This window comes from Mytilus trossulus, chromosome 5 (genome assembly GCF_036588685.1).
Source record: "Mytilus trossulus isolate FHL-02 chromosome 5, PNRI_Mtr1.1.1.hap1, whole genome shotgun sequence".
Classification (NCBI taxonomy): domain Eukaryota; kingdom Metazoa; phylum Mollusca; class Bivalvia; order Mytilida; family Mytilidae; genus Mytilus; species Mytilus trossulus.
The window spans coordinates 22451150-22478889 of NC_086377.1; the positions used below are offsets into that span (position 1 = coordinate 22451150).

At 32.2% G+C, this 27740-nt stretch overlaps 1 protein-coding gene across 1 annotated transcript; it reads left to right on the top strand.

Annotated features, from left to right (window-relative positions):
• Positions 1 to 1532: 1532 nt before the first annotated feature.
• Positions 1533 to 27398, top strand: LOC134719517 (uncharacterized). The gene is made up of 2 exons (XM_063582511.1): positions 1533 to 1585; positions 26761 to 27398. Exons 1-2 carry the CDS (start codon positions 1534 to 1536, stop codon positions 27285 to 27287), a joined length of 579 nt encoding a protein of 192 aa, XP_063438581.1. The 5' UTR covers position 1533; the 3' UTR covers positions 27288 to 27398.
• Positions 27399 to 27740: the final 342 nt, after the last annotated feature.

Here is a 27740-nt window from a genome sequence, read left to right on the forward strand (position 1 = left end):
TTTTTGTCGAAATGGCATATGGTGCAACAAAATTGGTACCGTTGATTTTATTACGGGTTTAAAATCTTCTGAACATTGACGAAGAAAAGAAATCAATGTAACTTAGTACACACTATTGGAATCTCATTCACTTCGAAGGAAGTGAAATCGGGTTCGTCGTCAGAGTAAGAGGGTTCTCCTCTGAATGGTTTTCCCGCTTTGTAAATCCAAAGTCAGTCAAAATTTTACATTCGGACAAATACGGATCTTACGACTTTTCTGATAGCAAAAGATCCAATACATGAACTATATGCCGATAGTAAGACGATACACTGACATATCGTGCTTGTCTACTGATTCGTGTTGTTGATCGTTAAATTTAGGTAGTGTCATCTTCAATCGTTATTCTTTATCATTTTGTGATGGCGTACGTAGCATTCACCGTTTGTAGCCCTTTGTTTATAGCTTCCTTGTGAAAAGAACTCTATCTCAAGAAAATTTCAATAGGAATTACAGGTTCTGTATAAAATTTGAGATATATGTTAGACTCAGATCGACGTCCGGCCTCTAATCGACGTCCGTTCCTCAAATCGACGTCCGTTTCTCAAATCGACGTCCGAATCTGACGTCACATTCTCAAATCGACGTCTAATATTTTGATACTCTTATTTACGTCTAATCAGTCGGCATTACTTGCCAAAACTACGCCCGATTGATTGTTGTCGTCTTAAATCAATGTCCAGTATCAATAAATAATAAATTATTGATCGCAGATATTAAGGCTTTTGTTTTTTCGTTTGACTTGTTTTATACTGTCATTTTGGGGCCTTTTATAGTTTACTATGCGATATGGGCTTTGCGCATTGTTGAAGGCCGTATGATGACCTATAGTTGTGGAGAGTTGTCTCATTGGCAATCAGACCACATCATCTTTTTTATATCAATTGTTTACACTTATGCATGTACATAATTTATTTTTCAATCCGAAATAGGTATCATGTATATTAAAAATTATCTTGATAAAAAGTAAATCCAATATATTTATCCACACCAAGGAGCGTGTGTCATTCCTATTCATAATAATAAATTACGTGCATGTAAATGTAGGCAATTAGTAATGCAAACAGCGACAAAGAAAACCAAACGGCATCTAGGAGCTTTATTTAACAAATTTCTGTGTTTTACATCAGGAGTGAAACGTAAACGCAAGATGATTGGAATTATGTTTTAATGTTATGCTTTTACCTTTACCTTTTCTAGGTTGACTGCTCACACATATGTGTAAACCCGACATATTCTGTATGGGCCTGCATTACATAGGTTTTCGATGGTTTATATCTGTCATATTTGTTTTTCGGAATTGTTTTTAATAAATAGAACCGTTAATTTTCTTATTTGAATTTTTTACATTATTCATGTCGTGGCCTTTTATAGCCTTTGCGGTATGGGTTTTTATCATTGTTGAAAGCCGTATGGTTTATAATTTTTTTTATTTCCTGTTCAAACAAATTACGTACTATTCATTTCATATTATATCTAGGTGTAAACAGCTCTATGCACATTTATAAATGTCTTTCCGTAACAATTAGGCACATTATCATGGCAGGTCAGTTTGTATATTTTTATTTATCTAAGTTGGTTACGTAAGCTTGTTATAAGATTAGACTTTATCCATCACTGTTTGTACCAAGTCGGGAATAAGATAGTCGTTTGATGTGTTTCCGTAGGGACTTTCAGTTCAGAATTTTTCTGTCGTTATTTTTGTTATTTTACTTTATTATACGTCAAATGTCACATGTAAAGGCAATATATCATGATAATAGTGTGTGATTTTCTTTAAAGAAAAAAAATGTTTTAAATCTTAACTTGATTTATACAAGGAATACAAAACAAAAAAACGAAAGACCTATTGTATTTGTTCTGATTATTACTTTTTTTTCTTTTCTTTCAAGTTTTGTTTTGTCGCGTATAAATTGTGTGTTGCTTATATATTTGGTATATGATATCAAGCAATGTGTACAACTTTGAAATTAACACTGATTAACCAAATACTTTTCCTTGTAAGAGTTATTTCCTCGAGCTATATTGTCCTTGTGATTTTATCACCTCTGTAACCGTATAAGAAGGCGACTCATTTTTTTACCAAATTGCTCGTTATATCCTAAGGATGTTTTGTCCAGTTTTGACCAGTTTTGACCAAAGCGATTCGCAAACTCCATATGAGAGCTATTTCCCCTTCTGTATTTGACATCAGTGATATATAAATGCAAAGCATGAATGATAAGTGATAAACGTTTTGCATTACGTTGCAAAACACTTGACCATTGAAAAGCCAACCTGATGTGACCTTGTGTAAACCGGAAGAGGCTATTCGTTGTACTTCCTTAATGTAAAGTATATTGTAGAATATATTTTATGAATCATTATCATGTAAACTATTAAAACTTCCAAGCGAGGACTGAAGCTCATAAACTCGGCAATCAATCCTTGCCGTCACCGGTATTTTGTATTTTCTGCGTCACTGATAGTTTATGCGGACTTGCTATTTTGTAGTGTGACGTCACGATATATAAACTGTCAGTTTCATTTGTAATCTACAAGCGTTCAAAGTGACACTTCTTGTTGTGGTCGGAACTACTTTTTTGGGGTTTACACCAAAGACCCAAAAAGGAAATAGAAATGAATAGACGCGGAATATATACGATCCGAGTTATTTAAATTTCAGTTACCTTTTTTTTTATTTTTTAATATGTTTTCTTCAAGTTTGCATTTTATTAATGTAGAGATAAATGTACAGTAGTATTAAAACGAAAAGAAAAAGATTTACTTTATAAAGTAGAACCTGCAAGTGGATACGAAGAGACTTGAAAACAATCTACCATAAGACTTATTCAAACTTGTATTGCTTTTTCCCCAGGTTAAGATATTGGAAATTTATTATCAAATTTTGCCAGAAAAGAAATTCAGACAACTGTCTATTCCTTTCAAGGCAAATTCAATTTAAGCATTTTATTTATATTCATATGATTAAACCATATACATTGTCTTTCAATCAGTTTGATTAGAGTCTTAAGTTGGCATGTCAGTTATCAACTGCTAGTAGTCTGTTATTTTGTTTATTTTCCTATGCTACACCTACTGACATCAGACTCGGACTTCCCTTGAACTGAATTTTAAAATGTGCGTATTGTTATCGTTAACTGTTTACTTTGGCTAGGAGCTTAGGGGGAGGATTGAGATCTCATAAACATGTTTAACCCCGCTACATTTTTGCAACTAGCTGTCCGAAGTCAGGAGCATCTGGTCTTTGTTAGTCTTGTTTCATTTTTAATGTTAGTTTCTTGTGTACAGTTTGGCGTAAAGTATGGCGTTCATTTTCACTGAACTAGTATATATATTTGTATGGGGGCCAGCTGAGCCGGAACGCCTCCTGCATGGTGCGGGAATGTCTCGCTGCATTGAAGACCAATGGATGAATTGCTGCTGTTGTCTGTTCTATTGTTGTGGTGTTGTCTCCTTGACACATTCCCCATTTACATTCTCAATTTTACTTTTATTTCAATGCTATACGGATCATTTTAAAAAAAGGGGAATTTTGAAATTAAAAAAATCACTAAAAGTTACTTATTCTAACAACCCTCAACATAAGCAAATCAAAACAAATAGAACAGTCTTTGCTCTTATCCCTTAATGCTGCGTGCTTAGTTGAGAAGCCTCAAACAACTACCTTTTCATGTTAAGCCTTTTAATAATAACAGAGTATAACAGAGTATTAGTCGATAACCATCCATATTCGTGCACATGGAACAGCAATTTTCGGTACATATTCAGGCTTAAAATAAATTACAATAAAATGAATGAAAATATCATATTTTTGTAAACTGGAGTGTACAACCTGAATGAGTGTACGACTGTAAATGGTATAGAGAGTGCAGGTTTTTTTCTGCTACAGGTAAACTATCAACCATACAAAATGCTAGATATCCGCCGAAAATTCAAAACGGAAAGTCCGTAATCAAATGGAATACTCAGAAGCTCAAACATATTAAAAAACGGATTACAACTGTGTGAACAAAACAAATAGACATAATAGATCAAATGTCAGAAATAGTGGTACATCAGTCATCATTTTGTTATCATATTAATAATTATAAAAACAATCAAATTTGTAACAAAGACACATAAAAACGCATACAACCATACATGTGTTATAATGATTACATACCATGACGATATCATCGCATTCTTCCTGCACAAGTTATTTGAATGACCATCCAAATTTCACTCAATCCTCTACTAATTTATAACAAACACAACTTAATTACATTAATCAATGTGCATGTTAAACTATATTTAACATGTATTTATAATTACAGATTACCAAGTATGATAAACAAATAAAATATAAAGAATATCTATAGTTATGTTCTTCTCACTTTGCCATTTGTATAACAGTTCAAATTAAATATAAGAGACTATAAAAAAAAACGCAAATATTGTCATCGGGAAAGGTTATTTCAGCAAGTCTAGATGAATCAATTACAGTCAAATATTCTTCGAATTTGTGTCCTATCGTACGCATTTGTGTAATCGTTTCTTTTATCTGATAGCATCAAACTCAGTGTAATTATTCAAACAAAAAAATCGAGACATGTTTTGATTTTTTTAAATGATTTTAATTTCCATATGAGATTTTTTTCGGTTTTAATTTATGTCTTTTTAACAATAATAATATTACGTTTGAAGTGTCAACAATTGGTTTGAAGTACTTGATAAATTGCTTGTTTATTTTGGTGGTTTTGTATCTATTTAGAGTTCAGATGTTTCTACCTACTTTGCCTTATAATTTTGATAAGTTTACCACTTTGTCTCATATTCTTATTAAGAAATAATCACACACCTAATCAAATGGGGATTTAAAAAGTAAAAAAAAACAAATACGTATGTTAAAACTCGTTTAGGTAATTTTCTAGTACAATCAAACAAAAGAACTATGTCTATTTCACATGCTTTAATACTATAACACCCCTTTTACCGGATAACATTTATTTTTCGCTTTGAAGATTCCGTATATCGCCAAGTTTTTGGAATTGAAATGGCGATTATCAGTGCACCACATATTTCGGACCTGTTTTTGGAATGTATAATGGTATTACCACTTGCAGGAAACACATACAATTTCTCTAATCTGGATAAACGTGCTGATTATGAAGAACTTTCAGTCTGTTTTCATTACCATGAAAAATATACAAAAAAAACACAATAAAATCATTTAAAAAATTGTATAGTTCAATTGTGCAATGTTTGCTATTGCATGTGTTGTCATAGAAACAAGCAGTCAATGTGCAAACTGATAAGAGTAAACGTTGACAAATTCGTTTAATGAATATCGATACATATAGCGAATACTGTATACAATTTTGCTACCGTTATGCAGGTTTTCTTGCATTTAGGAAATATTTATTAATAATACTTCAGGCATTGTTAATGATATTGCTGCCACAGAAGCAACAATTTATATACATATGATGAACGAACAAGTTTAACCTCGCAGCATTTTTTAGTATGACGTCCATTATCACTGCACTAGTTCATATTTTTGTTTAAAGACCAGCTGAAGCGCGCATCATCACGCTGTTTTGGAGAACCATTGTGAATTTCGGCTGTTTTCTGCTTTTATCAGGTTGTTGTCTCTAACACACATTCCCCATTTCAATTCTCAATCTTATTTGTTAAATTTAACCACGGGACAATGACGTACTTATCTAGGAGAGAATAAAATTGTGTTTGTTTGACTAATAACAGTAATATCATGTTGTTGGTATAATTTTATTTTAATCAGTCAACTTGTGAATGACTCACCAGCCCTGTATACACATGCGTTTATGTCGTCTTGGTTTCTTTGAAATTTAATCCAACTGTTTACCTTAACAGTTTTCAAGCGGTCATTGTTCTGTGTTACAAGCTCCATGAGATATCAAACTTCTCATTATTTTCTCCAACATAGGACTAGTGTTTGTAAAAACGTAATACTATAAAGTCAACAAGTTTAATCACTAATAAATATCATATAACGAAACACCATTAAAACTATTAAGTTACCTTTTCAATTATTTTCCGAAGTGACGCCAGTTTTGTTGTATTGGTTTTGTATGATCTCATTTTAAAGCGATTAGAATTTGATAACATCAATTTTAACTGACTTCAATAGTTTGATTGACAACAAGGTGATCGAGGTAAAAAATGACACAAGTAATATAAAACGTATATCAGTTAAAAATATGAATAGATATATGTGACGACGTCTGACAAAATGGGCCCAGATGCGGTAAACCGTAATTTTGGCGATGACGTTGCAAAGTTAACGTCGACGAGCACCTGCGAAGTATTCCATCGGAAATAACAGACAAACAAGACGATGAGCTTATTGAAGAGCTACATATTGTCGACAAATTGTATTTTGCCCAAATAGAAAATTCCCAAAGTGAAAATCTGAGCGATGATGACGGAGTCGGTGTATGTTATGTTAAGTGTTAAGTAGTTACATGTGTCTCCAAAACCTATCTCTGCCTCGGGTCTTTTCTTCTTCTTTATGATTCAAATAACGTGTTTGCGAGTTAAGCAATTAACCAGTAAGATATTGTCATATACTAGTATGGAAGTAAAGAAAAACAGAACAAAAGAAAAAAGAAAAAAAAAGAGTTCCATAAGGTAATAGCTAATAGAGAATAATATATCATAAAACGCTTTCAAACAAGAGGAAAAGTCAAGTAAACTGTCTTGCATATTGAACGACAGATCGTATACCTTTCTTTTCTAAAAGGATAATAACAGTTAAGAAACTGAACAAAATTGGGTCACCGGACTCGTTTTCTCGCTATAAAATAAAATAGTTAAATTCACACAACACATTATATAATGAAAGTTCCTTTATCTGAGTTTTCTACTAATACTGACAAAGTAAAAACAGGAGTATTTTTTATGTTCTTAATAAGAATAAAAAGTAGTTAATATCAATTACTTTATAAGATTTGGACTGATTGGTATCTTTTATTTCAAAATTTAAGATGGACGAAGACATCTAAGCTACCTGAAGACGATTTGCAGTTTTGTATTTTGCTAAACTTATAAAAGTTAATGATTTGACATTTTTAAGGTTGATGGTGATTAATGTTTTTGTCCATTTAGAGATACTATAAATATATTGTATTGTTAATGCTGTAAAGTGATATTATGTTTTTGTATATAATCACGCCATCAGTATAATATATTCGTCCTTGGTAAATAGTTTGCAGATGTGTTGTATGAAATGACGCATTTGATAAATATTTCGATCAGAATTTAGAACATTAGCTGACATATTTTCACATTTAACTTAAAATAGAAACCCCGTGTTCTGTTAAATTACATCTTTGTTAAATGAAACAGTTAGCCTAAATAACCTTCTCATATTCAGACTGCTAATGGGTAAAAATAATTCACACTTATTTGCAATTCATGCTCTGTAAATGCATTGTCCCCAACAAAAAAGAATAAACTATCTCAGTCTTTAAATTTAATTATTCAAGTATGTACACAAAGAGATGTGGTACGATTCACGATGAGACAACCCTCAAAATGGGTTTAGTCTCGCACTTTTAGCTCTCCTATGGCGGTCGTTAACATGCTTGGTGTACATTATCCAAGAAACATGTTTTTTTTATTAAAGCATAAGGTATTTGATTTATGATTTTTGAATTAATAATAAATATATTATGCTACGTTCCAAATGAAAACATTTAGGCAACTGTTTTAAATATGTTGGGTATTTTATTTCGAAAAGTTATCTAGGATGACATGGATAAGCAGTGCATGCAGTGAATACAGCAAAGCACCTTATATGTTTGATTAAAATTGTCTTCATAGTCACTGAGAAGGGAAGCATTTTTACATAGTTGTATACTTTTACACAAGGGGTAAAGGAATAGTTATTGTTAGATAAAGGCAACAGTAGTACACTACTGTTCAAAAATCAGAAATCGATTGAGAGAAAACAAATTCGGATGACAATCTAAAACCGCGGGAAACACATCAACTGCAAGAGAAAAAATAAAGAAACAGCAAAAACACTGAAGTGCAACAAAAAAAAAGTGCAAACGACAGGACATTTAAAAAAAACATGGTGGGTTGAATCTTGATTAATGGTTAGCTAAATAAACTGCGTATATAGCAATATTAAAAAAACATCGCTAAAAATGACAACATAAATGACAAACGTAAGAACACTCATTTCTGTGAAACGAACAAATGAGTAACATAAAAGTCGCTACTACATGTAACCACAGAATAATAGCAGTAAGGTCCCTTTTCGATATATACATTGTATCATTGTTGTTTTCTGTTTGATGATTTGAGCATTACGTTTAAAGATAAAGACGAGATGGTTTATTTTTGTTTTGTTTGTTTTTTTTTATTTTGATTTGGAAGGGTTATACAATGCTGATACAGAGCATGAATTGAAAATACGTGTGATTTTGTTATACCATGACCATTCTTAATCTGAGAATTTTTTAACAAAGATGCAACTTATATTAATAGAACACCGAATTTATATTTCAAATTAAATGTGAAAATATGTCACCCGTGCTAACGTTCTAAATTGTGACAAAAAAATTATTAAGTGCGTCATTAAACATTAAACATCTGTAATTTACATTTATCAAGGTCAAATATTTGATACTGATGTCCTGATTTTATAAAAAAAAAAAAACAACGTAATATCACTTTACAGTATTAACAATACATTTATTATGTTTATAGGTCTCTTTAAATGAACAAAAAAACATGAATCACCTTAAACTTAAAAATGTCAAATCATTAACTTTCATAAGCTCAACAAAGTACCCGTCTTAAAATCCTCTTTATGTTGTTTTTATAAGTATTCATAGAGACAGTCAGTTCTTATCATATTAAATTTGAAATTGCATTGATGGGTTAGTTGCAATTATTATTCATTGTTTTTTTACATAATGATCCATATAATTATGATATCAGATAGAAAATACACTTTATTCGAAGTATATTTATATTCAAGGTGTACAGAAAACACAAACCTGAAGTATAACCTGACTTAAAATTTTGCCCAATGACGGACACCTTAGCCGAACACCTTTTTTCTCGTTTTTCTCCCAAAATAACTCAATCTGAATATTCATATGAATGAATGCCAAATGCGACTATGCACTGTACCTATAAGACACAGAGGCATGATGATTAATTTTTTTGAAAAAAAAAGAAGCGACACACAAAATGAGGTCTTCTCGTTGAATAGTATAGATACATGTATACATGTCAACCTTTCTAGTATATCCATTGCAGGAAAAAAAAGTCAGATTTTTTTTTTTTTTTTTTTTTTTTTTTTTTTTTTTTAATTTATGTACCAAAATGCATTCATTATTAGAATGTGCTGTATTTTCGAAACCAGTTAAGATATCATCATAACATTTTCCATTCATGGTAAACACATTAGTAGCATTGAAAAAATGCAAAAAACTGAAAATATGTATGAATCTCATCTGGACCCATTTTCTCAGTCACGGTCACATATATTGTTCCCAACCTTTATATGATAAGAACCGTTGAAAATATATAGTTGTAATCCTCATCAGCAATAGAAGGTAAGTTGTACAACCGTAAAAGCTTTTTTTCTACCTAAATAAACTATGATGTATCAATATTTGCAAATGTTTTACTTGAGACTTTGAACAAGAGCATAACAGGTTACCACTTGCTACAGTGTTATATCCTTTAATGAATTTGCATTACATGCAGCTTGAATAAATATAAAAAGAAGATGTGACATGATTGCCAATGGGACAACTCTCCACAAGAGACTACATGACACAGAAACTATAGATCGCAGTACGGCCATCATAATTCAAAGTTAATTTATAAACATTACTATATCAATGATAATTCATATCAACCTAGAAGTTTTTACTACCGAGTAGGTGATACCTTTGAGGAATTAAAATTCACAAGGCCTTATATAAAGTATCGTATCAATTTGCAAAAACAAAGTAAAACGCTGGTGATGTTTAAAGTACTTTTAAAGTAAACCTGTATTCAAAGGAACAATTATATCAACCATGCAGATTAGGTGGTAAAAACATCAAAGAAGTCTTAAGTATCATTTCTGGTTTCCATTGTACATTAGATCTTAAAAATATCATCACAAACTGGAAAATGTTTATAGACCCTCCGAGACATTATTTGCAAATTTTCCATTTATAATATTTTTCGAATATTCTTCAAATAAGGGTATGTCAGTTATCAGGATCGATAATCTGTGAACATGTGCATTTATATAGTTTCCACTCGGGTATAATGCTATTGGTTGAATGTTTCTTGTCTTATTATCTATATTATATTTATTTTTGTTCTAATGGTATTTTTTAGGTTATCTCGTTTAAATGCATGATTTACTACTATCTCTAAAAAATAGTTGTTTTTATATCATTACTAGGTGGGAACAGCTTTGGGAACATTTAAATAACTTTTTCGGAAACAGCCACATATATTCATAATGGCAGGTGATTTTTTATAAGATAAGATAAAATAAGATAAAAGTTTTATTAATATAATCAAGAACCCATAAAGAGCATCATTTTACAACACAATATGATTGGAAAATACAAAACTTATACCATACTATAACGTTATCGGACAGGATCAGAGCCTAACACAACATGTTTTTTTATAGAACTATTATATTAAATCTTATAACAATAAAATATCATATTACTTCACATATTTTGTCCAACTTGTTAAGCCTGAGTACATATTTTACCATATATATAATAACAGAAAAATAAAGAGAAAATCTTGCAACCTCTGATAACACTGCTAAATTTGAGGCTTTCTTATTTACACCAAGAATATACTTCAAATATCCGAATTGTGATTTATCCAAATAATCATGTATGTAGATTAATTCATTAAGATAATCATGTTTTCTTGCATGCAGCAAAATTAATTTTAAATGAACGCCAAATTTCACTACAGTATAATAAAATTGGTTTTATTGTGTAATCATAATAATGAATTGCAGTATCAATACTTGGATTACAAGCTGACATGGATTTTTGTAATTTAAATTTTGCCTTAAGGATTTTTTGAATAGCTCTTCTTTCCCCTGTTGAAAAGACCACTAGAAGTAAAGACTATCCCTAAATATTTACATTTATTAACTAATTATATAGCCTCTTTATCTAAATAAAATGATGCCTTCAAAAATTTCCCAGGCTTGTTAAAAATTTTAACAATTTTGTCTTGGACAAGTTTACATCTAGACACCAGTCAATACAATAAGTATGCAATATATCAAGTCGGTTTTGAAGACCTTTTTTAGTGTTTGATAGTACAATAATGTCATCAGCGTACATAAGACAATCAATTCTACGCCCATTGATATCAACAGCATCTGGACTTATACATTTATAAAATCAAATTTAAAACTTAAAATAACACCTGTAAAAAAATATCACAATCTTTACTTGCTAAATATAAGGAAGCACATTAATCTATAACATTGCAAATGCACACTTACAAAAAGTCATAATGAGTTAATAAACTACTTCTTTTTACAAAAAATCTATTCAAACTTCATTCGGTCTTTCCCAGGGAAATAATTATAAAAAAAAGAAGATTTCGTAAGATTGACAATGCAACAACTCTCCCCAAGAGACAAACATGAACAGAAATAAACAACTAAAGGTCACCGTACGGCCTTCAACAATAAGGAAAGCATTCATATTTACGATGCTTCCTGTTTGAATTAAATGCAAATCCAATTTGCATGAAGTATCATTCTAATTTTCATTTTTTTTTCAAAATACGTCCGCTTTTTCTCCATATCTTATATCAATAATTGTTTAAAGACTAGGTTGGTCATTTAAACTAAAATGCAAAAGATATAACCAGTAATCCCTGCCACTTCATAAATTACAGAATAGGTATTCAAAAAAACGTATTTAAGGAAGTTCGCTACTCAATTCCAAAAAAAGTTTTAAATGTTTAATATTACTGAAAACATTTACAAATAAGTCAAAATCTTTCCAACGAGGAGATATATCGTTGTGAGTAACGACACAGGCACAATATACATAAATCATATCAACCGGTTTTTTTTTAATTATCTATAAATATTGCAAATAACATATATCTATCATCAGTAAGATTGTGATTTAAAATGAATCATATCAATCTACTTGTATTTGACTATAACAATTTCTAAATTTCTATAATGAAAACCGAATACAATAACCACGATAACGCTGAACAATTTTGAAATTTCAACCTGCAGTAGGTTATGTATTTCCAAAAAATGTCAAGATATGCCCCATACAAAACGAAAATCATGAGCACTAACTGGTTTGCCAATTTATGTTCGTTCCTCAGAGATATTCGAACCAGTCCGCCTGTGACATGTTGTCAATAACGCATGTACCGAAAGCTTGATTGGGTAACAATGTTGGGTCACGAATTATATATATCAAAAACCTGCATAACCTTGACAGGCTTATATAAGTGATCGGACCAGAAACAAACTGTTACATTCGGCAATTATCATGAATAAAACTCATCTGTTGTTCAACGCTTTTAATTGTGTGTTTTTCATTTTGCATTCTATAAAATAATTTCAGACATTTTGTAAAACGCCTGCAAATTTGTTCAAGCATTTAGCGATGCTTTATCAAATAATTCCATTTAGATTGATTGATTGTTGTTGCCTAAAGGAGTAGGGGCTATAATGGCCTAAAATGGCCCCATATTTACAAGATGATTAAAAATTCTAACAGAGCAATTTTTACTCCATAAATTATTAGAATATTAGTCAATGATTTAAAAAAAAATTGTTTATCCTACTAGAAAAGGTTAAATGACGTCACAATGGTAAGTGCAAATGACTTCATAATTCGGGAAATAAGCAAAAATACAGAAAATTGGATGTTTTTTCCTAAATTTTGACCAACGCACCATGCTTGCACTATTTTTTTTTTTTTACATTTTAACAAGTTCATATATATCGAACTTCGGATACAAAATCTTTTCGATGCAAGGTTGGTGCGATTGTTTATTTTAAATTTTTCGTAGCCAAGCGGGGCAATAAAAAACTGAAATTTACCGTTTAAATTGGACCTATTCATCTGACAAAGTTTAGTTTATACATTCTTAAAAGTTATGTCTATAGGAACTTTATATTTTTGTTAATAATTGTAACGTGCATTCCTAAAATTAGTTCTGTAAGTATATCTAGTAAAATTCTTTTAAAAAATCCGAAAGCAATGATCTACATATGTAAGGGATTCAATAACAACTTTGAGGACATTTTTTTTATTATGGAATTTTAGAAAGACCTTCAATATAACAAAATCTGTACACTATCTTATGTTTCTGCTAATTATCAATTCAAAATATGGTGTTAGGACAAATGAATGTACTAATAATACTGCGCTCTAGAACTTCATAACTACCTTAATTGCATCAACAATTAATGTGCACATATGCAATATAAACGAATGATAAATTTACAGCTCGATAAAGTGTAACATTAGGCCAATGTCATTGGTCGAGTTCACTTGAAGCTCTAAAGCTATTTTCAGAGTTTCAAGAGTATCACGTGAATGCACTCGAGTTGTTATTCGGAATAACTCTACGTAACTCTAGGATAAGGCCCTGACTACACATATCAAAGGAAAACATCTGGTTGGTTTGGCGTCATTCAAGTATTTCTTGATTTTAACCATGGCTCAGTGATTGTTGGAACCGGGGTAAGAGCAGTTAACTCGAGTGGTTCAATTGATTAAACATGAGTTAGTAAAGTTAGCTCTAGAGTTTCACGTGAACTCGGAACTTTTGGTTCAAAATTCATAACAGGAAACAGGATGTCAACAAAGCAAAAGTAAAGGTAAAAGTAACCTCAAAGTGAGAGTGATGGTACAAACAAAATTAAGGAAAAATGAAATAAAATATGAATTTCTTAAAACAAACCTGATAAACAGACAACATATATACATAATATATACAACTGACAATTTTGCCAATAAATCTCCAGACCCATTTTACATTTCTATTTTTTAACGGCATTATATAAAGTACATTTAGACAAGTTGTAAAAATAATTAGGTTTAATGTGTTTCCTTTATTTATTTTAAATCATCATCAATTACACAAATGAAAGCATGTATTTGAAATAGCTTTCATTAGAACTCTATCAAGGCACTTTGTCTATTCGAGTCGTAAGCGATGGTCTGTTGCGACCACTGAATGCACTTAAGGTCTTATTTGTCCTTCATTAAACAAATCTAGAATATATTTTACCTTTTCGTTCAAATGGGAGATTTGGTGAGGAAAAATTCAATTCAACCCAACATTTCTCTTAAAATTTCCTGTAACAAGTCAGTTATATGGCAGTTGTTTTTTGTAGTTCAGTGTTTCTGTAGTTTCCTATTATAGTTTCAATGTTTCCTGGTTTAAAATTTGAAACACTGGTTTAATTTATTTAATCGAATTGAGACTTTTGAACAGTGGTCTTCTTCTGGCGTCTTTGTGAATTGGATGTTTAAGTATGGTCTTTAACAATTCGAACATTGATATTGCTATTCATAGATTGAAAAATAACTACGAATTCGACAACAAGAGTATGGTTTATGTTTTCTCAAACATTCATAAAAGCAGAAATCAAATATAATAACATTTAGCTAGCAGTAGCTTTTGTTGTTCAATTCCGTTAAAATAAGCTAAATAGCATGGCTGATTTATTGTTTATTTGTCAAAAAGAATAACCAAATTTTATTCTTAAACTTAAATTTGACCTAGTGTCGAGGTTGGCTATGCATGTGGTCGTCATGGTGTTCGTTCCTTAAAAAGAAATGAATGTCAATTTTGGAAGAAAAACCAGACACCTAGAATAACCATTATAGAAACAATCATATTTGGTATCTATAACATGAAATAAAACCGATTCACAAAAATTGTCACTTCACGCTTGTCTGTTCTCGAATGTGGTTTAATATTTATAATTAGGTTTTTATCGGGTTAAATGAACACTATTCGAGGATTATAGTAAAAAATACTTAGCTAACGCCAAGAAAAAGATACCCCAGAAATTCGTTAAACAAAACGAGAATGTTTTTCTTTTTGGACTTTTCATTTGTAACTTATTATACAATGTGAGTCAAACCGGTGAACAAAGAATTACACAGCTAGGTTCCCTTTACTTAATGTGTTACTAGTCAGTTATAAACACTAGCTGTCCTACATTTTGTCGATACTTATTTTTTCGAAATCACCATGGTCATGTTTTCAAAATTTGCTTTAAATTTATCTAGTATATATGTATAGATGGATTTCTAAGTCTGGGAAAAGTAACTTATTTTCTAGTTGTAATGTGTTTAAACTTGCTAGTACTCATTTATCTGTTAAGTTTCTTTTAATTTTATTTGGGGGGGGGGGGGGGGTATTTTCTGAATTATATCGGTGAAGAAAGTTTACAAATGTATAATAAGTTTGAGTCTTAACACCTTGATGATGCATTGATGCCAATATATTTTGTCCTTCATATAGGGAAGTGTGACGCTATCTAACAAGTATTGCAAACCATGAAATTGATCGAATTCAAGATGGTGTATCTATCTGAATCCCGTAAAATGTTTCCCAGGTTGCCAATGATAGGGTTCTTTTTCCAAAAGGTGCTGTTAATATTTATTTGAATACAGAAAGAAGAGATGTATGCATAAAAATTATAAGGATGTCATTACACCTTGCTAAGCCATCTATGGATAAATAGGTATGGTTTAAAGCCGGTATATTTTGTTAGGGAACCATGTCTTCAGACATCTAACAAAACATTTTCTGTGTTTATAAAAGTAAATCTGTGTGCACAAAAGAATGTCTTTGCTTTGAACAGAACCTCTCTATGAACACACAATTGTCCATGCTAGTCAAGTGAAATGTGTAGAAATATTAATACACTTCTTGTGATTGCTGATGGTTATGAAGATGATGGAGATCAGGCTTGATTTAATAGCTTGTAGTATTTGTTGCACTTTTCTAGGTTAAGGGAGGGTTGGTGCACCTTCAAACTAGTTTAACCCCGCCACATTCTGCATGGATCAAGTCATTAACTTTTAGTGATATGATTGTCGTTTGTTTCTCTATTTTTAGCTCACCTGATCTGACAAGTCAAGTGAGCTTTTCTCATCACTTGGCGTCCGTCGTCTGTCGTCCGTCGACCGTAAACTTTTACAAAAATCTTCTCATCTGAAACTACTGGGCCAATTTGAATTAAACTTGGCCATAATCATCATTGGGGTATCTAGTTTAAAAAATGTGTGATGTGACCCAGTCAACCAACCAAGATGGCCGCCATAGCTGTTATTAGAACATAGGGGTAATATGTAGATTTTGCCTTATATCTCGAGAACCAAAGCATTTAGAGCAAATTTGACATATATGTTAACTTACTTATCAGACCAAGATATATCTGCTCAGAATATTTCAGACAAATCAGACAACCTGATGTCAGGTTGCTGCCCCCGAAATAAGTAATTATTAGGAAATTTTGCAAATTTTTGCTATTATCTTGTATTTAATTATTAATAGAGATAAACTGTAAACAGCAAAAAAAGATCTAAAAATGGGTCAAACATGACCAAAATTTATAATTGACACCTTGAGGAGTTAATGCTCTTCATAGATAATTTTTAACAATTTTCATAAATTTTTGTAAATTTTTGTTAATTTTAGAAAATATTTTCAACTGTAATTACTGGGCCAAGTTCAATATAAATAGAGATAATTCTTACAACAAGAATGTTCAGTATAGTACGTCACCATCACCAAAACACAATTATGTCATCAATTTATCTGTGTCCATTGTTTAACATAGACCAAGGTGAGCAATACAGGCTCGTGATAGCCTCTAGCTTATATTTGTTTTGCATTATTTGTTCATAGGCTGTTATATATAGATTAAATATATCTATACTACTTCAAAAACGAGGTCAAATTTGTCCGCCGTCATCGGGTAAAAACGACAAATCAAAGAAATCAACTTTATATATAGGTAATATGATATTGATAGAAAATTACACCACTCCAGACCCTTTTGTTTTCTCCATAATAAATATTGCCAATAATTACCAAGTTCCAGGCCGATACCGATACCAAAAGTATATTCACCTGTTACCTATTACCTTACCAGTACGTTCCACATCTGACAGGCGCACCACCAAACGGTGTATATAGGATTTTGCTTTTACACGGGTCATAATCACAGGGTTGACACTACTAAATTCAACTTTATTTATAGCTAATATAGGACAATGCTGTTGATTAAAAATACTCCGTTCCAAAACCTTTTGTTTTCCAAATAATTAATATTTACCAATAAATGATAAGTTCCAAGTCGACGGGTTCATACAGAAAGATTTGAAAGCAGAGAAAACTGTATATCTTATCATCGGCATGACTATATCAGATGACAATACCAATACTAAAGTAAGGGTTACACTTTATTATATACTTTAACCCATTCACAGACCCGCGATATCACGGGTGTATTCTAGTTCATTTGAATTGTTGTACATTTGTAATTTTGGGAATTGTAAAGACTATTTTGTATGGGTTTTCTTCATTGTTAAAGGTCGTATGGTGACCTGACGTTGAAGTGTGCCAGTTGGTCTCTTTATGGTGAGTTGTGCAATAGCAATCGTACCACATTTTCTTATTTTTATATTGAATACCTTTGAGTGAGTGGTTCGTTGCATGGGAAAAAGGGGAGTTATAGGTACACAATCGGTCATGAAATAGACTATCAACAGTAAAATTTACAACAACAAATTATGATATGGAAGCAGCAATAATTGTGAGAAAAAAACAGGAGCAACGAGAAGTCTTAAAACAGAAGTATCCGCAAATTCAATTTGATGTCCTATTTGACTGTAATATAATGTTGCTTTAGGTTTGATACCGCACCTAATATGCAAGTTTGAAAAAAACAATTTTGAAGTATTGCCCTTCATGACACTTGATCTTTTACCTTATATTGAAATTATTTAAAAGGTTAATGGGCTATATACATTTAAGGGCTGGAAAATGGATTTTTAAAGTTTTTTTTATAAAACGTCGTTTCGGGAACGTTTTTAGGGGGAAAACATATATTATGATTAAGATTTGTGTATAAAACTAACAGTAGACAAGCTAATTCACTTTCGGTTGTATTAAAGAAAGGATTAGAAAGTGAAAAGGGGAGTTATAGGTACACAATCGGTCATGAAATAGACTATCAACAGTAAAATTTACAACAACAAATTATGATATGGAAGCAGCAATAATTGTGAGAAAAAAACAGGAGCAACGAGTAGTCTTAAAACAGAAGTATCCGCAAATTCAATTTGATGTCCTATTTGACTGTAATATAATGTTGCTTTAGGTTTTATACCGCACCTAATATGCAAGTTTGAAAAAAACAATTTTGAAGTATTGCCCTTCATGACACTTGATCTTTTACCTTATATTGAAATTATTTAAAAGGTTAATGGGCTATAAACATTTTAAGGGCTGGAAAATGGATTTTTAAAGTTTTTTTTATAAAACGTCGTTTCGGGAACGTTTTTAGGGGGAAAACATATATTATGATTAAGATTTGTGTATAAAACTAACAGTAGACAAGCTAATTCACTTTCGGTTGTATTAAAGAAAGGATTAGAAAGTGAAAAAAAGTCAAAAAGGAGACCCTTAAAACTTTTCACAGATTTGTAACGATGATCTTTGACCTCAATTTAAAAAATGTGACCATATCAGATCCTGACGACAGGCATATTATTATAGTACAAGGTTTTCTCTTTTAAATGATATATTATAGGTGTATTTCAGTTACCGGTATTCAAATACACTGATCATTACTTCGTCAATTTACTTGACCCATCTAGTTATCTCTCAAACGATGAATCTTAAAGCTCAATAAAAGTTTGAACAAATAAAAATGATGGGATCTGAAACGTGAGCGTATTCTCATTTTATGTAATAAGATTTAAGAAAAGAGTTTTTTCAAACAAGCCGGAATGTAAATAGTGTATTTGACTTGCCCATACTTCTACTTTTTTTTAGCATACTTTTATAATTATATTTCCAGATACATTTGACATTTGGAATTATTAAAAGACATCTGCACAAAACATAAGTTTACACTTTATTGAATCAACTAATTTGTGTATAGTTTGTCTTCAACTGTATGACGCATATAGTCTCGGAAGACTTGCTCAAACGTAGATGTAATATGACGTCAATGTTTTTAACTTGTTTACACAAATGACGTTTCATTCTACAATTCGATACTATTAAACGAGAAGACCTCAGTTTGTGTGTCGCTTCTCTTCCTTCCGAAAATATTTAATCCTCATGCCTCTGCGTTCTGAAGGTGACATGCATAGTCGCTTTCGTTATCGATTCTTATGATAATTCAGATTGAGTTATTTTGTGAGAAAAACGACAAAAAGGGCATCCGGATATTGTTCCATCATCAGACTGACTTTTAGTCATAAATTAGTTTTCCGGTTTTATAAGCATGCACTGAGAATCAAATTGTATGAGTATAACACGTGGAATCAAAAATGTTTCCATATTATATGGATGCAACATCGGTTCTATCATTTTCTATGCTCAGTGGACCGAGAAAATGGGGTAAAATCTCTGATTTGGCATACAGATTAGACAGATCACATCAAAGGGATCATATTCCCCACGTGTCGAGTTGATTGTAATTCATCTTCATCAAAAACTTCCTCGACTAAAGACTTTAACGTGAAGCGGGACAGACGAAAGGACGAACACGAACGACGCACAGACTTGAAAATATAACGCACATAAATGGGGCAAACAAATTTATTGTTGAAAGTGAAAGTAGTGATTTGGCAAAAATGAAAGAAGGGTAGAAATTAGAGAAGGCAGGATATTTTTTGTACTTCGAGATGGTTGTTTTTAAGCTCAGGATTTTACGGATTGATGCTTACGGGATTCGGGAATTCTTTTTTTCGAATTTCGATATATAAAATTCTTAAAATTCGGTACCTCGGGATTTTATATTTTTATGTCCGGATTTCCGGACTTGAAATCCCTCCGACCAGCCTACCAGTCATTTATAAAAGATATAAATCCTACCATTGGCATGTTAAAAGGGCTCTAAAAGAATAAGCACTGATGGATTGTTCTACAAGCATATCTTATTAGAATAATAATGGTCTATAACATAGGCAGTTACATTTGTTCATTGTTTGAAGCGGATCAAATTTTAATCTATTTTTTACCAAAAAAATAGATTATATCGAAGGGGAAGAAATATTGTGGTCTGAGGCCGGAAACACGACGTAATTGAATTCGACAGAGAGAAAACAACTAACGGACTTTGGGAAAAAAAGGAGAGGGCTTTTAATACCTTTTATGAAATTCTCCTGACACAAAAAGTTTTGCAAAAAATCATCCTACAAGTTTACAAACTGTAAATACCCGCGAACTAGTATGTATAAAAAACGGACATGTCCAAACTAACTTATTATTGAATTGTATTTAGTTAAGATGATCCTTTTTTATGACCAACTAATGATATAATGGGAATATGATATTTACTGGTCAGTGCATCCGTCTGTTCTTCCGTTGTGTTAATACCAAATAAATTATATACTAACTTTGACTTTGACTTTGTTACATACTTTACACATTTCCGTTAAGCGGGGGTCACACATTCATGATTTTTACTGCCGTCCTTGACAGGACCATTCCCGATTAAAATTTGTTAAAAGTCTGATCATGATCCTGTGAATCGTGGATGGAAATTCAAACTTTAATTAAAATTTGTAAAACAAATAATATAATCACGACAACAATCAGATATTGTTCAGGAAGCGCCGATATTCCAAGCGACTCTATCCCAATAATCCCGTTATCAATCCGCTTCTAATCCAATTTGTATCTTTCGCCAGGTAAATTTCGACCGAGCCTGTTACGACTGCGTCCCGAATTTACCGAATGTAATCCGACAGAGATCAGACAGTGCCCAGACAGTGAACCGACGCTGACGGAAGTTATCCGTTCGAAAATTGTCAGCATAATCGGGATCAGCAGGTACTGTCGGAACGTTATCCTACCACGGTCCGCTCTATCGCATTGCAAATTGCTTTGTCTAGTCTCAGTCGTATTGTATTCTATAATTGTCGGGACTCTGACGTGGGTATTATTGACGAATTTTGTATTTATAACGGGACTGTTCCGGAACGGTTTCGGCAAAACCGGTTCGCAATCGACAAGATCTAGATGCAATCTGAACTCAAATCGGCAGAAGAAAAAAAACAATGAAAAATTTCTCCACATCATTCCCGTTCCACAAGACACCGTTCAGAACACACAGAACATTGTTAGGATTGTGATCCGATACAGCAGAATTTGTCACGACATAGGCACGATTGTAATCCGACTAAAGTAAATCGGCTGAGTTTCCCCGAATGTTTCGGGACGCACCAAACTGTCGGGGTGCTTCGCCGAACTATTCGGTTCAATCCCGACCCGTAGGAATCTGTTGCGAACTTAAACGACTTCGTTAAGACAATGATAGGACATTCCAGATAATTGAGGATAGTAATCCGACTTTTTCACTTTTCGTTTCGTATCGCTGTCTGATCTCAAACGGGAGCAATAATCGGCAATGTGTGAACCCCGCATTAATGATTTGCTCATTAGAATAAATAATGTGATCCTCTTAAGTTGTTTATCAATAAAATGGATAAAAGTCTTGAATATTGTTCACTTGAATGGATATTAAATGTATTCACTGGAAATATCTTTTGTATTTGGAATTGATAGCATTCTCGTTAAATAAATTACTACAGAACAATCCCAAATCGAACACACCTTTTCCGAAATGAAAGCACTGTAAGCGCGGTATGCAGTTAACCAAAACCAAGACAAAAATAATTAAGAAAACTATGGCAATGTTGCTTCGATTTGTTTTTTAAAGATTGGAAAGAACTAAAATTAAACATTCATATATTGTTCATTTATGTTCATTTAATGAATTAATCATTAAGGCAAATAATTCATATGTTATCAATGTTTTCAAAAGCAACGCATATATCAAGTATATTTTTTTCATGGTCATGAGTCTGCAGTGTTACAAGTTCGCAATGATTGCAGTTCTTCTAGGTGATAGTTAACATATAAAAAACAGAAGATGTGGTTTGATTGCCAATGAGACAACTGTCCACGAAAGACCAACATGACACAAACATTAACAGCTATAGGTCATTATACGGCCTTCAATAATGAGGAAAGCCTATACCACATAGTCAGCTATAATAGGACCCGATAAGAAAATGTAAAACAATTCAAACGAGAAAACTAACGGCCTCATTTATGTAAAAAAATGAACGAAACACAAATATGTAACACATAAACAAACGACAACCACTGAATTACAAGCTGCTGTATACGTTGGTTTAAGTTGACTGTTAGTAGTTCAGGTTGACTTTAGTACGAGCTTCTTTACTCTTTTCTTGTTAAATATAAGGAAAACAACCAAAAACTGTTCACAAACAGAACTATATGCTAAAACCAATACAATCGAAGTAATCCGGTCTTCCAATAAAAAACAATGTACTATTATCTTTTTTATTATTTCAAGGTAAATTGCGATCACAAGTGTCCAAAGGAATTCATCTATAATTCATTTTCCCCAAATCCGTCCACATTTTCTCCCTATTTTACTGTATTCATGTCAACCTTCCTATGATAGCTCGCTATCCTTTCCTGTCGATTCGAAAGTACCTACAAGTGCATACATCAAATTAAAACACTCAAGGTATTTATCATTAGGCAAGACTACTCACATGTAAATATAATTAAGACAATACATGTACTAGTTTACGGGTTTTAAATCTTCTAAACATCGACAAAGAAAAGAAATCAATATAACTTTCAAATAGCTAGGGGATTCCCATGCACTCTAATGGAAGTGAAACAGGATGCGTCGTTAGATGAAGACTTTTTTCTCTTGGGTGGTTTTCCCGCCATGGGAATCCAAAATCAGTCGAAATTTTACACTCAGACAATTACAAATTTTTCGACTATTCTGGTTGCTTAAGATCAAATCATGAACCATATGTCGATAATAAGACGAGATACTGGTAGATCATTTTTGGTTACTATACCGTCTATTTTTGGTGTTGTTAATCGTTAAATGTAAGTTGCGTCAACTTCAGTCGTTATTCCTGATAATTTTGAAAGAGCACGTTTATGGTTGGACGCAAATCATGTTGTAAAATGCAAACAAGAGGCAATATATATCAAAAGGACATTCAAAATAATAGATCGAAAATAAACTGCCAAAAGACAACGCTATGGCCTAACAAAAAACAAAACAAACAATTGTACACAAAACACAATATAAAGCATCATAACCCCACCAAACACTGGGGTGATAATTTGTGCATCAGAAAGGTATTCAAATATTGCTCCACATGTGACACCCTTCGAGGAACTCATGTTGATACACACCTAGAAATGAGTCTTATTCGGTAGGTCACAATCGGGAAAAGAGAGTGGAATTGTAGTTTACATTAGGAAAATAACCCATTTCATCTCTGAAACGGATATTCTATAGTCGTAACGGTCAACCAACATGGGATGACGTACGTAAAATGTACAAAGGGATGACTTCAAATTCATCACTTGGAACTCTTTGATTATAGCTTTCTTGTGAGAGGCAATCCTCTTTTAAAAGAAGGAATTACAGGACCTGTATTGCCGTTTTAAACTGGAGATATATACTCTGTATGTTTCAGGCGAAACTCATAAAGTAAGATGCTTACACGAAAATACGACAGTCAGGTTGTGTTTTACAAGTTGGAAATTTGAAGCTGACAATCAAAACGATGATATCATCATATCTGTCATATTTCCTAAATTGAAATTGTCCACCTTGCAGTACCAAGGAAAATATGAAGATATAAAGCAGAACTAGTTTCAAGCGAATCCTTATTCTCTAAGTAACTAAATCAAAATGAAACAAAAATTGTTGTCTTTTATTTTGCCTAAATATCGTGACATCTGAACTCTCAGTCAGATAATGCATCACAATATTTTAAAATGGTAATTGGTACTTATTTAACAATACGACATCACCTAATTAATTAACAATTTATCTTACGTGTTGTACCTTCTTAATTAACTTTAGTCACTAAAGAAAATGTATTAATTGTAAAACAAAACCAAGAAAACTTTAAAGATAACATCGTGACAATACAGTTGGACAAAGACCTAGCATAATATGTAGGAAGACGGGAAAAAAATAACCAGGCGTTCATTCGCATGCATTTCTTAAAACGCCGTGTTAACTCCATATTCTAATAGACACTAGAACACACCCGCGAAATCGAAAGCATTTAGACCTTGGTTTAAAATATGTAAAATGTTGTAGGTTGATTTTTTGTAAAAGGTTTTAAAATGTCTGGAAAATTTCAAAAAAGTATCAAAAGCCTTCTCCGTATTTTCCAAAGTCCGTTATTTATTTCCTTTAGTTAAATTCCATTATTTTCGCGGCCCAAGACCACACTATTCTTCCCCTTTGCTAAAATGCATTTTTGCTAAAAATCAAATTAAATAAAAACATTTGCACATCTTCAAACATGAAATAAATGTAACTGATTATAGGGGGTTTAATCGGGGGTTCTCATCCCGGACCTCGTCAACTGTTCTTTTGTGCTTTCCCATATTCCGCTTAAATTACATGTTTGTACGTGAGCAATTCTCATTTTTTTTTAATTTCGTATGTCCCGCTTGACCCTATTTCTCGTTTTCACGGCCATTAATTTGACGTTTACGTGTCACGATTACAAAAATTTGGTTGTCCCGCGTCACGCAAATGCGACCAACCTTATAAAACATTATTATTCTAATAAAATATGCTTCTGAACAAGCCATCAGTGTTTTGTTAGAGCCCTATGAACACGAAAATTTGAATCTTGAATAAATTACAGAGGCAGATTTCTACCCTTCTTTTATTTTAATCAAGTCACTACTTTCACTTTCAACAATATTTTTTTCCACATCTTTTACTAACTTAAATATATACTAGAACACACCCGCGAAATCGTGGGCATTCGGAGCGTAGTTTAAAGTATGTAAAGTGTTGTTGGAAGAATTTTGTAAAATATCGACTGTATACACATTGGTACAAAGAATGAAATAATAATACATAGTATACATAGTATACAAAAGTAGCATAAGTCATAGGTTATTGGGGACAGGAAAATGCTTTTTTTTTTTATCCCTCCTCCTTTATTTCCAATATTCCCATTTTTTAGTTCTCTATCAATTTCAATATTAACATACATTTAGTATGTTATGAACATCCAAGTAAGGAGCCAGTACTTCAGTGGTTGTTGTTTGTTTATGTGTTACATATATGTTTTTCGTTCATTTTTTGTATATAAATAAGGCCGCTAGTTTTCTGGTTTGAATTGTTTTACATTTTGGGCCTTTTACAGCTGAGTATGCTCGTCGTTGAAGGTCGTACGGTTGATTGATTGATTGATTGTTGGTTGCTTTACTCCGCAAAAAGGCTATATCGCGGCGAGAGCTAATTCGAATATTTTTTCAATTGAAAGCATATTTTTAAAATAAGACAAAAAGTCCTTCAATTAATATACTAAATTTTTTGACTAAAGCGAATTGAGTAAATACAAATGAAAATCAACAATAAAATCGATTTAAATATAATAACATTTTTATATTCTATAATGAATTTCAATTTCTTTTAAAAAAGCAACAATATTTGTAAATGGAACATTATTAAATAAATCATACATATTATTGACATTGAAATGCTTCTTACGAATATCAGCAAAGTCAATACAATTAATTAAAACATGTTTAATAGTATACTTGCAGTTGTAAGGAACACATTGTAGTTCATCTTCATTTTTTAAAAGATACTCGTGTGTTATTCTAGTATGATCAATACGACATCTAGTAATAACACACTTATCTTTTCTGCACATAATATTATTAAAAGGTTTGCTTAAATTAGTTTCAATTTCATAGAGGGTCACCCAGGGCATTCCCTGCCTCAAGGTCTACAGCTGTGTTTCCGAGGATTCCAACATGACTCGGAACCCATAGAAATATTATTTCTTTCAGAAGAATTTTTAAATTCCTCATTACATATTAAATTTTCAGGATTGTTGGGTTTTTAATTTTAGTATTTCGTATAGCTTGTAAGCATGAAAGTGAATCCGAACATATAATAAATTTGGATTTATCTGAAGAAGCAATAAATTTCAAAGCCAAAATTATTGCTTCTGCTTCAGCAGTAAAGATGGATGCATTATATGGCTAACGGAGGGTTGCAGCTCTGTCCCTGAAGACAGCAGCAGATGCAACTCTATCACCATCTTTTGATCCATCAGTATAGACAGTTGAAAAATCTAGATAATCGCCTTTAATTTCAGCACAGTGTTGTTGAATTAAAATATAGTTGTTCCGAATTCCTCAGGCAATGTTGGCTTATGACGAATTGGAAAAATCTGTTGTGGTTCCTATTGTTCATAGAACTCTTAACCTTGTCAAGTATTTATGCTTCGCAGCGCTTTCATGTTTTTTTTTTTTGGGGGGGGGGGTCTTTTACATTCCTGCAAGTCCCAAAAAATGCCTTGAACATAGCAAATATGAATAAATGTTGTTTTCATTTAGGTGTCCATTATGATATATTGATAGAGGATGAGCGCAGAAATCTAACACAAGTAGCGTTACTTATTCTTGATCTCACACCAAAAGCGATGAGACGACTGGCAACATTAGTCCATACTTCTTGGACCCCAAGAGCCATTCGATGTCACTATTTACGATGCACAGATAAAATGAATGAACAATTAAAGCTAACCAAAAATGAGAAGGAAATGTATATGAACCCAGGAGATGGATTTATCAATTGTGACACAAGTTTTCTTTATAAAATCATTCGTAACTACGATTTAGTTATCCGTCCAACACACAAATGGGGTGCAAAAGTGAGAGTAATAAGTAACTCTGGAGATATTGTCGAGACACTAAGAGAACTTAGAAATTGTGTTGTGCATAGACCACACGTCAGCTTTCGAGAACATGAATTGCATAATTTATATGTAGACATGCGAAGTATTATAGAAAAAATGACTAGATTTACCGAAAACAATGATCTTCAAATCCATATAGACAACTACCTGCCTAACGCGTATTAAAACCCTCCGCTTTAGAACAGATAATGTAACAAAAATTAGTGCATACCCCTGTGTATCGAGGTTGTAACTGAATTAACTAATTATACATTTGAATGTTAAAAATAACACTATCATAATTCACCAATAAAGATTATCCAAAACAAAATTGTCATCAAGTATTTCTAGACAGAATGACAGCAAAGATAATAATTAGTACATGTTGTTAGCGATTGATTTTTATCGATTCCATTATTTTTTCAGAAATGTGTGCTGCGCTATCGGCATTTGTGTTGTGTATTAGTAAACAAGGTACATAGTTTTAAAAACTATTCGGCATTATACATTGTTATATATTGGTTTTGAATAAAAATGTGAATTTTCCAACCTTGAGATAATAGACATGTCAAAGTACTGTCCCTTGTTTATGCCTGAGTCAGCGTATAAAACACTGCCATTTTAGTCAGCACGGGTTTT

What these genes read in the sequence shown, in the direction of transcription:
- LOC134719517 (XM_063582511.1), top strand. Translation starts at nt 1,534, where the DNA reads ATGCACATTTATAAATGTCTTTCCGTAACAATTAGGCACATTATCATG. An exon ending in TAGGCACATTATCATGGCAG is followed by an intron (nt 1,586 to 26,760) that starts GTCAGTTTGTAT and finishes GTTTTCATTTAG; the next exon opens with GTGTCCATTATGATATATTG.